General features: G+C 47.3%; 1 protein-coding gene across 1 annotated transcript; it reads left to right on the forward strand.

Moving 5' to 3' along the window:
* The first annotated feature begins 1,002 nt into the window (after positions 1 to 1,002).
* Positions 1,003 to 11,490, forward strand: AAR2 (AAR2 splicing factor). The gene is made up of 3 exons (XM_006276564.4): positions 1,003 to 1,775; positions 4,237 to 4,466; positions 10,095 to 11,490. The coding sequence occupies exons 1-3, from the start codon at positions 1,034 to 1,036 to the stop codon at positions 10,260 to 10,262; spliced, it is 1,140 nt and encodes a 379-aa protein (XP_006276626.1). The 5' UTR covers positions 1,003 to 1,033; the 3' UTR covers positions 10,263 to 11,490.
* Positions 11,491 to 13,280: the final 1,790 nt, after the last annotated feature.

Here is a 13,280-nt window from a genome sequence, read left to right on the forward strand (position 1 = left end):
GGGTTGGGCAGAGCTGCCCAGGTTCTCATCCAGGAGCCTACCTAGTGCAGAGATCCAGTTGAGAAGAGGAAGGATGGGAGGTCATGCTGTCCTGCCAAACTTCACCCACAAAATACGTTTCATAGATTCATAGGCTACGTTCCACCCTTGCAAGCCACCGAAAGGGAACCCTGCTCACAGCAGGCTGTAGATGTTCAGAGCATGAAAGTACGTGCTGTCCTGGTGTCTCTGCATTGCTGGGACCTACTCCTGAATACATGTCGGTCCTGTTAGGTGTTTGGGGGCTTGGTTTCTTTTTGATGGGGAATCTTCAAATGTCTATCATTTGTGGCACTGAAATGACGTGGGGATAAAGGCAGGCTGGGAGGCAGAGCTTGGATGGGAAATACTGGGGGAACTTGGAGAGGAGGAAGAGTCTGCCATGAACTGCCATCCATGTGGGTGTCCCTGAAGGGTTTCTTTGTGGGAGAAGGGCAAGTCTTGTCCCTAATGCTCCCCTGGCTGAGGACAAGGACATGGTGGGAAACCCTAAGAGGATTTATAACCCAGGCAAGGATACATCATCAATTATACACCACAATCACGTTGAAGCATTATTGCGGAGACGGTTGCATGTTCTTGAGGGAAAGCAATGCCCACAAACAGGCATTCAGTGGCCCCATGAAACGAGCGGGGGCTCCCACGCTGCCTCCTCGGGGACGGGCGCACTGAGCCCTTGCAATTCACCCGGGGCTGACAGCTTCGCTAACGGAGCAGCGCGGGGCTGGGGGGCAAAGAGTAACATGGACTCGCCCTTTCAGCCCCATTCCTCCGGGCCGTCGTGGACAACATTGCCAGCGCGCCCGGGGCAGGCTGTGACGCGCCCCCGGTGGCGAGGCCCGGGCCACCGCCGTGTCGCCGGGAGACCGAGCCCGGCCCTTCCCGCGCGGCCGCAGGAGCCGCCCGGTGCTTTCGCGGCCGGACCCGCCGGAAGTCGCCGGCTCAGCGGAAGCCGGGGGCTCGCTTCCGTGCGTGAGTGCGTGCGGAGCCGGGCATGGAGGCGGAGCGGGCGCGGCGGCTGTTCGCGGAGGGCGCGGCAGTGGTGGTGCTGGGGGTGCCGGAGGGGACGCAGCTCGGCGTGGACTACAAGACGTGGAGCGTGGGGCCCCGCTTCCGCGGCATTAAGATGATCCCCCCGGGCGTCCACTTCTTCCACTACAGCTCCGTGGACCGCCGCGACGCCGGCGCCTCGGGGCCGCGCACCGGCTTCTTCCTCAGCCTGCGGCGCCGCGACCTGCGCGTGCTGCGCTGGGACCCGGCCACGGAGCTGGTCGACCTGAGCCCGGCGCCCGCGGAGCAGAGCGAGGCGATCCGGGCCAACCTGCTGGAGATGGACCCGTTCCTGGGCCCCTACCCCTACGACACGCTCAAGAAGTGGGTGTCGCTCAGCAGCTGCATCAGCGAGGCGGTGATGCAGACGCTGCAGCCCGAGAGCGGCCAGGTCTGCGCCTTCTCCGAGGTGCTGCCGGTGCTGGCGGGGACGCACGCCAAGGACCGGGCTGAGCAGAACCGGCCGCCCTACGACACCGAGTGCAAGAGCTATGCCGAGGGCCTGGCCCGGCTGCCCGAGATGAAGCCCAAAGCGGGCACCGAGATTCGGTTCACGGAGGTGCCGACGCAGATGTACCCCGACGGCGCGACCCCTGAGGAAATCACCAGGCACAACATGGATCTCAGCTACGCTCTGGAAACCGTCATAAACAAGCGATACTCCAGCAAACCTGAGGATGTGCTGGGTGAGTGAGAGAGTTTCCCGTAACTAACTCTTTGCCAGCATGAGCAGCGGAGGGGGGGGGGATGTCCCCCTGTACCTGTTGTGCCAGGAACTCAGCCTGTGGCTTTGTCGGGGAATCACTGGGCCCAGGGGCTGGCACTCTTTCAAAGCGGTGGCAGCAGGCTGGGTGCTTGCAAACTGTGCCAGTCCCCTGTCCCTGCTGCTGCAATCCCTCCTTGCTCTGCGCCCCCACACGCTTACTGTCTGCTGCTGAAAGCCATGAAAAATGCCAGTGAGGAGCCGGCAGACAAGGTTCTTTGGGTGAATGTGATATCTTTTATTAGACCAACTTAAATAGTTGGAAAACTTTTTATCAGTGAGCTTTCGGGTTTAAAAACTCTTCTTCAGGCTGAGGAAGCACCTGCAGTTTGTATGCACTCTTCCTGGATGGAAGGAATAGTAAAGAGGCCAGAGGCTGATCTGCAGGCAAGACAGATAGTCAATGAAAATGTAAATTGAGGAGTCAGTGGGGGGGGGAATGAATGAATGTAGCAGGTAAATAGTAGAGAGGCGTTTGGGGAGTCGGAAGTCAAGTAGGTTATAATGTGTCATAAATCCAATGTTTATATTTAGTCTGTGCTTTTTGTAAATAGGAGGTTGATGAAGTAAAGTTCACAGGTTCATCTGTGAAAAGTGTTTTGTAAATTCCCTTTGAGGATTAGAACCGAGGAGCCGCAAATTCAGCAGTGAGGGCACAGAGCAGGAAGCTATAAGCAGCTATCTAAATGTGGTCTCTTTAAATCACCACTTTAATGCAGTCCATTTTCATCTGCATAATAGCTTGAATATGGTAGCTTTTCATCTCTTGTGTTCAAACAGCAGAGGCTGAAAGACTTGGGAATAAGTGATGCTTGTGCACTGCTGGTGACCTCTTCTGGTAGGATTTGGGGGTTGTGCAGAAAGCTTTGAGTAAATACTGTACAGAACAATGTATCATACATTATTTAGCGACACATTAGAAATTGCCAGCTGGTGTCCCTCAGTGGCAGTGCTTTAATTACCTGCTAATTCCAGTGGAAACAATGATAAATCCTTGTTGTATCAGAAGTTGTTTGAATATTCTTTCCTTGGTGGCATTGTATGAGGACTGTGAAACCAAGCAGGGACGGCATTGTTATCCTTTGGATAAATCCCTAAATGATGAAATATCAATTTTCATTTCTACCTAGGAGAACTTTTACTATCTTTGCAATCTCCTATGCCTAGCGAAGGGTGCCTGTGCCCAGAAGCTTGCAAATAAAGAATTTTTTTTGCAAATATCTAGTTGGTCTAATAAAAGATACCACCTCTGCCACAAATTTTGATTCCTTTTGCCTCTAGACCAATATGGCTACAACCTGGATACCTCCCTAGATGGTTGATATTTCATATCAATTTCTTGTTTCTTCTTTTTTCCTGTTAATTTTCTGCCTTTATGAATCATAGTGTGGAATGTTCTAGGACAGGGGCTGCTGATCTGTGGCCTGTGAAGCTGTGGCTGTGGCGGAGGAACAGCTCTGCTCACACAGCACTGCAGTAGGGCACTGAGGACTTTGGTGAGGGGGAGCTTTCCCTGTGCCACAGCAGGATGGCAGGGAAAAGTGGTAGATGCAGCCAGGTCCTAGTGCCAGCCCAGCTTAGCCCTGAACTGGGTCACTCTGGCTCTTTGCCAGCAAATGTTGGCAACTCCTATTCTAAAAAAAAGCTAGTTTACTTGCAAGTTAATTGTTTCTCGTAAAGCACTGGATAGTGTTAGATGTTGATAATTCTCACAAACAAGACGAGTCTAAACATTGGGCAATTTTTAATTTTGATCAGGAGTAGTACACAGTATACTGCTCACGTTAGTTATGCTGTACATATTAGTTATCGTTTTCTTGTTTTGATTGTCTGGCTCATCTGGCGGTACCCACACCATATTGTAGTTACAGTAGCAGCCTCGTTTGTCCTGTTGCCCTCCTTGGAAGCACAGGCTTTGGAAAGCCAAGAGGATAGGGATCACAGGAGGATGTAATGCCTCCATTTTTGTAGTGTGATAATTGTAGGTAACAGCGTTTTATAACAATAAAACAGACAATACCATATCCAAGTGTCTGGAAGTCACTTCACAGCAACGTTACTCTCTGATTCTATTTGATGATAAAGTGGCTCTCCACAGTAAACGGCTGTGCTAAACATGTCCTTTTTTGATTGCAGTATGCTTGTTTCCTAGTCACATAACAAAGGAGTGGGAAGCAATCAATGTCTGAAGGACTGACAATTGTTACTGTAGCACAACCATTGGGATCAGAAGAATCTCTTTGTGTGCTGGAAAAAGGCCAACCTTACTAGTGTATGCACAAATCTGCATAGCTGTCAAGGGCTGCATGTGCCTCTTTCACTTTGATTCACTGACTAAAGTCCTTTTCTGTCTCTTTTTTTTTTTCTCGGTGGGGCATTTCCAGGTGAATTGCAGTTTGCTTTCATCTGTTTCCTGATTGGGAATGTGTATGATGCGTTTGAGCACTGGAAAAAGCTCCTGAATCTCTTGTGCAGGTCAGAGGATGCCATAGGGAAGTATCAAGTTCTCTACACCAGCCTCATTTCTGTCCTGTACCACCAGCTCAGTGAAATCCCACCGGACTTCTTTGTGGACATAGTTTCCCAGGATAACTTCTTAACTAGCACTCTACAGGTAAGTCCACCCTCTGCAGAAAAACAGTAGTATGAAAAAATCTCACGAGAATGAGGATGGAAACATAACATGGGATGAAATTCAGATGAGGCTGGGGATGTAGATTGGGGTGGGATTCACTGCCTTTCACTTCATGTGAAATGGTATGCATGAAGGTCTGAGGGCACACCTACACTGATGTTCAAGGGGTTTCCTTCATTCCTTCATCCAGCGCTAGGTACTTGAACTTCCCTTTCCCATCTCTGCTTTACCTCAAAGCCTACAACTAAGACTTCCATGCTTCTTGTACATTGTTCCAAAAACACTCCAGAGTGGGATGTCCTAGAAGTAAGGCTGCTTTTCCCTCAGCTCTGAAGTTTAGAAGGGGTTTAGGTGTCAGCTGGACTACCATCCACTGCTAAATAGGGATTTCCAGTATAAACTGTTGGGTTTGGGCTTCAAGGTGGCTCTAAAGTTGACCCTAACTACCAGTTTGGATACAGTCATAGATTCTCAATTAATTGCCTGTGTGCTATTTCTGCAATCACCCCACTTAAATCTCAAAGGGCTGAATGAGGTGTTACAGTCCTCTAATTTAAAAGGCTTATTACAAGGTGCCACATCTTGTTAGGGCTCATGGCCTTATGAGTGTGAAGTAAACATTCTGTGCCAGTGTAGCATATCCATTTTAGAGGTTGGTGCAGTATAACTCAATTAATTTAATTTCACAAGTGCAATTTCTTAAAAGAGGGAAGGTCTTACTAGCAGTGCAGAGATGGGTAGATTTGAGCAAGGGTAATTTAGTTCATCATAAAGAAGATCGGCTTTTGTGATAAGTAAAAGCCTGATGATACTAATTTTGATCATCTTAGATGGCAGGATGATATTGTATGTGAGGAAGTTGGAACGAAACCTTGTATGAGCTTAGAGCACTGGCAGTTTCAAATAGGAACCTTCCTCGCCCCCCTGGCATGAATTGAAGCTCAAAATAATTTGTTTCACTAGAATCCAATTGTTTGTCTTCTGAGAATTTAAAAATACTCCTGAAGAAAGAAGTCTGCAAAGAAGTCTATATTGATGCTGGGATAAGACCTCTAGGGTAGATGATTGCACCACCTCTGCGGGGCGGGAGCTTGTTCCATAGTCTGGACACCCTAGTTGTAAAGAAGTTTTTCCTAATGTTCAGCCTGAAACTATCTTCTAGGAGTTTGTGGCCATTATTTCTAGTTTTCCCCCAGGGCGCCCTGGTGAACAATTGTTCACTGAGCCCCTGATGTACGCCTCTGATATAGCAGTAAGCCGCAATCAGGTCCCCTCTCAGCCTTATTTTCTTTAGGCTGAAGAGTCTGAGATCCCTCACCCTCTCATATGGCTTGCTGCGCAAGTCCCTGATCATGCAGGTGGCCCTTCTCGGGACCCACTCACTCCTAATCCACAGCCCTTCTCTGGACCCCTCTCGGGCAACAGTGTCAAAAGCCTTGTTGATGTCAGGGTATATTACATCTGCTACCCTTCCCCATCCATGAAGCCCATCACCTTGCCTTAGAAGGCAATCACAGCGGTCAAGCATGACCGCTGTGGACGAATCCATGTTGATTGTTCCAGATCACCAGGGATCTGGGTTTTCCATTTGCTGTGGAAAAACCTGGATTCTCTCTTTTAAAGGAGAAAAAGGTAGAAAACTATGGCGTTCCCCTTGCAGGCTGGCAGTATTCCAGCCTGCAAGAGGCTGCTTGGGGCTAGGGGAATGCCAGGAGCAGGAGGAAGCTGATCACAGGCTGGGGGTACCACATGCACGTGTGCATGCACATGTGCATGTGGCAGCCAGGCAGCATGATGGAGAGCAGCTCCCGCAACTCCCTGCAGGTAAGTCTGTGGTGGGGTGGAGCATAGGCAATGCATCCAGGGGGGACATGGGGAGGGGCACATACCCCTCTAGATTTTTGAGCCCACAGCAGGCACATGGCCCAGCAGGCAAGACCTAGAGCAGGAGGGCAGAGCAGGGCAGTGAGACTTGTTGCTGCCACTGCCAGGACCCCTGCAACAGTCGTGCCACCAGCAGCATGAGGAGTAATGGAATGGGGGCGAGGAGTGGTGCTGCTCTCACCTCCTCCACCACCAGCCCCTCACATGCTGGGCCACAGCTCTACCCCAGAAGGGAGGTAGGGTGGGGGGCAGTGCAGGCAGTCTGATGGGAGTGGTGGTGGCTGGGCCACAGTGGCAGGGTAGAGCCACGGCCCAGCACACAAGCAGTGAGAGGACGTGAGGGCAGCACAGCTATCCCCCCGCCCCCAGCCTGTTACTCCTTGTGTTGCTAGTGGCACGGCAGCAAATCTCACTGCTCTGCCCTCCCATGCCTAGTCCCACCTGCTGGGCTATGGAGGCCCCCAGGGGAAGGCAGCAGAGCAGGGAGCCCTACAGCAGGCAGCCTGCAATCCCCCACGTCCCCATGGGCTCCACTCCAGCCATGCTGCCTGCAGGCAGGAGGAGGGACCCAGGCTCCATACTCCTCCCTCTGCTCCAGCTGCAGCAGCTGCCGCCTCCAGCACATGGCAGGTGGTGCTTCAGTGCTGCCAACCAGCTGCAGCTGGCACCTACAGGGCAGGGAGTGGGCAGGATGCAGCCACCAGGTCCCATAGCGCTGGCAGCTGGGGATGGGCAGGGGGGCAGGAGGCTGTGGGTTGGGAATGAGGGGTCCTGGCGGGGACGAGAGGGCTGCGGGTCAGGAGCACAAGCAAAGCTGGTGAGGCTGTGGCTTGGGACTGAGGGGCACTGGCATATCAGGGCTGTTCAGCACCACAAAGCAGTGGGGGGGACAGCTGCAGCTGGATCCGCATAGTGACGAGTGAAGGGGGCAGGGGTAACTTTCATTTTCTGTGATAAAAACACCAAAATCAAATGCCAAAATATATTGGTATTTAGAATTAATTTTATTATAATGATTGAGGCACTGGTAGGCTTCCAAATTGCTTTCATATTGTAAATATATCAGTTGAACACAATGCTTTATTAATATGTTTACAAATTTTTGTGAACTGAAAAAATTCAGATCAGGTCCATCACAATGGTTCAGTGATTGTGTCAAGAGTCTTTACTTTTTGTATGGAAACTTTTACTCAAGCATTTATTGCAGAGTTTAAGTAGATAACAGTGATATTAAGAGAGAACACAGCTTGGCCTTTTTCATACCCTAGCCTGAGTTTGCAGGATCATCAATTAAAAAAAAAAAATTTTTGACTTGTAAAGTTATATATTGGAGTTGAAAGTTCCTGAGAGGGATAACTGTAAATCCCAGTAACCTTATTTTTAGTCCTTTTTAACACTAGTCTCACTTCTTATAGGAGAGTTCTGTTAAAAAATACTTATTTACATAGAAACATTAAGTCATTTGAAGAGGCCACCCACAGAAGTTGGAAGTTTTTAAGAGCAAGTTAAACAGGTGCTTGACAGGGATGATCCTGCCTTGAGGGGGCTGGTCTCGATGACCTCCTGAGGTCTCTTCTTGATCTACTTTTCTATTATTCTAAAGAGGCAGTTTTACAGTAGACTGAGCAAGGAAGAAGCAAATAGCTATGTACAAAACAGTGAACTTTAGCCATTTGTTTTCTGAATTGTATCCTGCTATCTAAAGGTCTCCCTTGAATAAGAGGTTTCTTTTTCCCAAAGGAGTTTTCCCTGCAACTTAATCCTGTAATGACATTTTCTTTGGCTTAGAAAAGTACTGTCCAACTTCTTGGTGGCTGGGGGCTGCACCATTGGGTGCCACAGCTCCCACTCACCTCCCTGACTGCAGACTCCTCTATTGCTGCATGGGCAGGTGGCACCCCCTGCCCTCCCCTGAACACAGGTGGGCAGCTCCCTGCTCCCTCACCCATATACTCTCCTGTGTGGACAGATGGGAGGGTGCTTCCCCCCACTTCCTTGGCTGCAGGCTCTCCCACTTCGCAACACTGCAGGCTGTGCTGAGCTGTGCCACCCACCCTGCCTTGTCCCCTGAGCTGGGGGGCAGGCAGTGAAAGCCAGAGAAGGGAGGAGGAGCCAGAGTGATGAAGAAAATAGTGGCCAGAGGATCCCCCATGGCTGAAATTCAACCCCTTGTGGAGTGCCAGGTGGACATTCCTGGCTTATAACATCAGCCTTTTGCTGTAGAAGTGAATTCTGAGTCACAAATTCAGCATGGTGGTAGAATCGAGCAGGAGAGCTGGGCTCTGTTTGAAGGCCCTGATCAATCAGACACAGGTGCCGTAACTACCTGAAGTGCTAAAGGAAAACTGTGAATGTGTGAGAAGTTAATGATTTCTGTGATACTATTAAAAAACTTCCTCCCTAAAGGTTATTCCTGTTTGATGCTACCTATGCTCAAGGCTCTTGGGGGGAATGACTGTTGTACATGATTAGAAATTTGATTTCCAAACAGGGGACCCCCTTCACTTCTCTAGCTTCCAAGGCAGTTCTTTGGGTGAGAACTCTGCCTATCCATGAAGATGTTGATTCCCAACATTTCTGTGCTTTAATCCCATGCTACAACATTGAAAAATTCTAGTACACTCCTCTCATTGAGCCTTGTATGTAAGGAGCATGGTCAGGCCCCTCACCCTGTTCACTGGAATTAGAAGTCACACTTGGAGACATGCTGTGAGTTGTTAGTCATGCAGCAGGTAGTTCTTATTTGGGGTTGTTTCATCTGCCTACAGTAGCTGAAGTTTATTTTTTTTAAATATTTGTTACAGTAAGAAACCAAATATGCTGGCCAATAGGACATGCCAGGTGACGCACACTCTCTCCCCGACCTTCACCCCCCCCCACAAAAAAAAAAAGAAAACTGTCCCTATCCTTCTCTTACACAGTAATCTCATGGCCAGACCAGTTGCCCTTAAGGGAACCTTATTTTTATAGGTGTTTATGTTTGATTCTCTGATGTAAAGTGGGAGAGATGTTACGCATGTCTCTCTGCTGCCCAGCCCCTTCTGTTTTAGCTATAAACCATGGCATGAAAAGTGCTTGGTCTCAAGTGAATATAAGAGAATTTGATTTCGTCTTATAAGAAAGAAACAGGGACATAAGGCTTGAAGGTTCACAGTTCCGACTTTTGCAATGGTGCACATTCCTTCAGGCCAGCAACTATTTCTCATGGTTGCTGTCTGATTTCTGAGATTTGAATTTCAACATCTAGTTACTGAGCCAGCAGTTTCTTCCATTGTTATTTTTTTGTGACTGAGATTATCAAAAGCACCATAGTAAGTCACATAAGAGCACACATGCCATTTGCTTGCTATAGAGATGCAGGGTCCAAGCCAAGTAAACACTTGTAAAAATCCCACCATGTATGTTTAATAACTTCCCTACCTTTATTTGAATCCATGCTCCTCACTCTCATTCCTCTGCTTTTTAAGATTTAAAAACGGTAACCATGATTCAGTTTTACCAGCCCTGATATGGTCTAATGGGGATGGTAGAGTGAAGGCAGAGTATTCCTTCAGGCTGTGGCGTGAAGATGGAAATGATAGGACCTGCTTGTAACTCCAAAGCCATTTGGAAACAACTCAGAAGTTCTTCTCAGGCCAGCCTCACTGGCTTCAGTCAAGGCAGGAGAAACCTGCAGTTTTTGCCCCTTCTGTATATTTACTGACATCTAACCTGTTATTTTAGGTCTTCTTTTCCTACACCTGCAGCACTGCAATGGACAGGACACTAAGGAAAAAGGCAGAAAAATTTAAGGCCCACCTAACTAAGAAGTTCAAATGGGACTTTGATGCAGAGCCTGATGACTGCGCTCCAGTGGTAGTGGAACTGCCAGAAGGAGCATTATTGGAATGAGCAAAATCTCTCTTACAACCAACCATTTCTCTTTTTCCTCATCCCTCTTTCCAAACTTGCCAATTTCTGAAAAATCTGTATCTCATTCTGTGAAACACACCTCGCAGCCTTCAGCCGATTCCTCCTCTCATGATAGACATGTATCTGGGATGCCTTGCAACGATTCATATTTGCTCTCCAGGACATAGCTTTCTCCCCCATGGATTTCCTCGTGGTTCCAGGAGCTGCTGAAACAGAGAATATCCATGCAGTGAAATGCATCTTGGTTACTTCTCGAGTATTCTAATGATGTACATTTACCTAGTTCTTCTACAGCACCTCCTTTCATGGAGTCAACCAGGTTGTTGAATGACCACAGAAAACTCCATGTGGAAATATCTGTATTTAAGAATCTGGAGCTTGTGTTTCAGTTTGACACCTTTAGAATTAGGGGTGGCTGAACTGACCTGTGATCACTACATCCTTCTCCGGCCTATCCCAAAGTTAGAAATCAAGGAATTATTTTCTGATCATCAGGGCTCCCATCTATGGGAGCGTAACTAACCATTGAGAAACAGTGTGCAGGATTGTAATGCTTCTTATTTTATTTTTTGCAGAAGTATGTTGTAACAAAAAAAAATGACCTGCATTAAAATGCTTCCATTCCACACTTCTAAAACTAATATATCCTGTTCCTCCAGTGTAATTGGTATCTTTATCCAGGTATTGCCAACTTATACAATGCAGAGAGTCTGAGCCTGTCTAGCCTGACGTGAGAGAATCTTTACAGCTTGGTAACCAGAAATTGATTGGATACCACCTCGTAGCCAAAGCAAAAAAGCAGTCATGAGAAGGTCAGATATTCATCACTGTCTGTGTCCTTGCAGTTTATGGCATTGTTGCAAATCTTCATGTAAAATTTCTTTGCTGTTAATTGGTAACCATCTCGTGGAAACTCTGAAGTTCATTCAGAGCAATGAAAATGCTGTAAAATAGCTTGAAATCCGTTAGATGCATCCCTGCCTTGTTGCCCTGTAATATGTATTCTGGATTGTAATACTGAGTTGATTTTTTTTTTTCCACATGAGAATCCCTACTGTGTAGGGATTTAGTAGTCATTCAACTTGCTTGTTTCTTGCTCGATTATTAGCCTCCTTCAGGAATTTGGTGTGTCTGTCTAACAAGATAACTTGCTTGTTAGTCTTTTTCACAGGTCAAAATAAATCTTGCTTTTTTTTTTTTAGAAAAACAGAGTTTTGTGTGTGAATTATTTCTGCCAAGGTATAAGGTAGTATGTTACTGTTCAGTGCCTGTCAGGTCTGTCAGAATTATTGTACTCATCACCTTGGAACAAAATATCAATGATTGTGTCTCATTCAAGGACCACTTATACTGAGGAGGTATATAAGCATGGTACAATGTAACAAAAAGCCTGTTGTCTAAAAGTGGGTATGTGATACAGTACTGGAAGATGGCATAGAGTGCACCCTCAACAAGTTTGCAGATGACACAAAGCTTGGTAGTAGACACGCTGGAGGGTAGGGCTAGGATTCAGAATGACCCAAACAAATTGGAGGATTGGACCAAAAGGAATCTCATGAGCTTCAACGAGGACAAGTGCAGAGTCCTGCACTTAGGACTGAACAATCCCATGCACCAGTACAGGCTGGGGGCTGACTGGCTGGGCAGCAGCTCTGCAGGAAAGGACCTGGGGGTTACAGTGGACAATAAGCTGAACATGAGCCAACAGTGTGCCCTTCTTGCAAAGAAGGCTAACAACATACTGGGCTGCATTGGTAGATGTATTGCCAATAGGTCAAGGGAAGTGATTATTCCCCTCTATTCAGCACTGGTGAGGCCAGGATGATCTAGTTGGGGCTGGTCCTGCTTTGAGGAGGTTGGACTAGATGACCTGAGGTCCCTTCCAACCCTTTCTATAATTCTAATGATACTCTCAAATAATGAGGGACGTAGCCATCTTGCTCTTGTCTAGTGATTTTTCCTGTCTAGTTTAAATGGTCAAGTAATGAAGCTCCCACATGGCCTTTTGGAAGATGTTTCTTATCGAAGAGCTTTCTTATCTAATGTTCTTATCATTACAAAATTTATTGCCTAAATATTTCCTTAACTTCATTTCATTACCTTTTATGCTGCATCCATCAATTTTGCTCTCCTCTCCCTTTCTCTCATGTTAAAGTGCTTCAGTTACTTTTAAGTACAAAAAACGCTCCCCTGCAGCTGCCTTTTGCCCAAATTACCCGCAGCACTCAAGAGCTTTCATCAGACATTACTTCATTTTGTTTAGACAGACCTGATAATTTTTAATTACCAAGCAGAAGGACCAGAGCTGTTCTGGCTACTTTGGGACTTTGCAAGGCCCCATTCCCTTTATACCCTTAAGTGAAAGTGGGGAAGAACACTTCCCTGGCAAATTTCTTAACTGAGGGATACTGAGCAGGGTGGCTATATCATGTGCTATGGTCTCTCCATCTTTTCAATACTCCTTTGTTTATTTGCTAGCTCTGTTAGTTTTGATGTGATGTTATGCTACATGCTAGAAATATGTTGGGTTTTTTTTAATCTTTATCCTCAGGTCAACAACTTTTCAGCCAGCAACATAGAGAGCAAAATGTCACTGCTCCCTGTCCTATGGGTGTTTGTTTCTAAGATGGATAAATTGTGCATTGGTAGCAGCCCTGCTCCCAGATCACTGCGTGCACATTATGAGAAACTAATGATGTATAGCATATGTTGTGTTGATTGCTGAATCACTTGCAAATTAGGGTTGTGACTAGCAGTATTTTGAGTGTTGAACTGTCAGTAGAACACCTGGAAAGCTGCTTTCTGCTTTGTGGAGCATCATTCTGCAGACCAAGGTACTTGACTCAATGTGGTATATTTGGTTGCCACGAGTTGCTGTCACTCACAGGGAATTGTGACACATTCCTGAAAGGGGGGGAGGGGGCTGTTACTTCTGTGTAGCAAACCCTGCTGGTCTATCAGTGTCCACTGGAGGATGTGTATGTACAATGAAGAACC

The sequence above is a fragment of the Alligator mississippiensis genome, chromosome 9 (genome assembly GCF_030867095.1).
Source record: "Alligator mississippiensis isolate rAllMis1 chromosome 9, rAllMis1, whole genome shotgun sequence".
NCBI lineage: Eukaryota > Metazoa > Chordata > Crocodylia > Alligatoridae > Alligator > Alligator mississippiensis.

What these genes read in the sequence shown, in the direction of transcription:
- AAR2 (XM_006276564.4), top strand. Translation starts at nt 1,034, where the DNA reads ATGGAGGCGGAGCGGGCGCGGCGGCTGTTCGCGGAGGGCGCGGCAGTG. An exon ending in CAAACCTGAGGATGTGCTGG is followed by an intron (nt 1,776 to 4,236) that starts GTGAGTGAGAGA and finishes GGGCATTTCCAG; the next exon opens with GTGAATTGCAGTTTGCTTTC. An exon ending in TCTTAACTAGCACTCTACAG is followed by an intron (nt 4,467 to 10,094) that starts GTAAGTCCACCC and finishes CTGTTATTTTAG; the next exon opens with GTCTTCTTTTCCTACACCTG.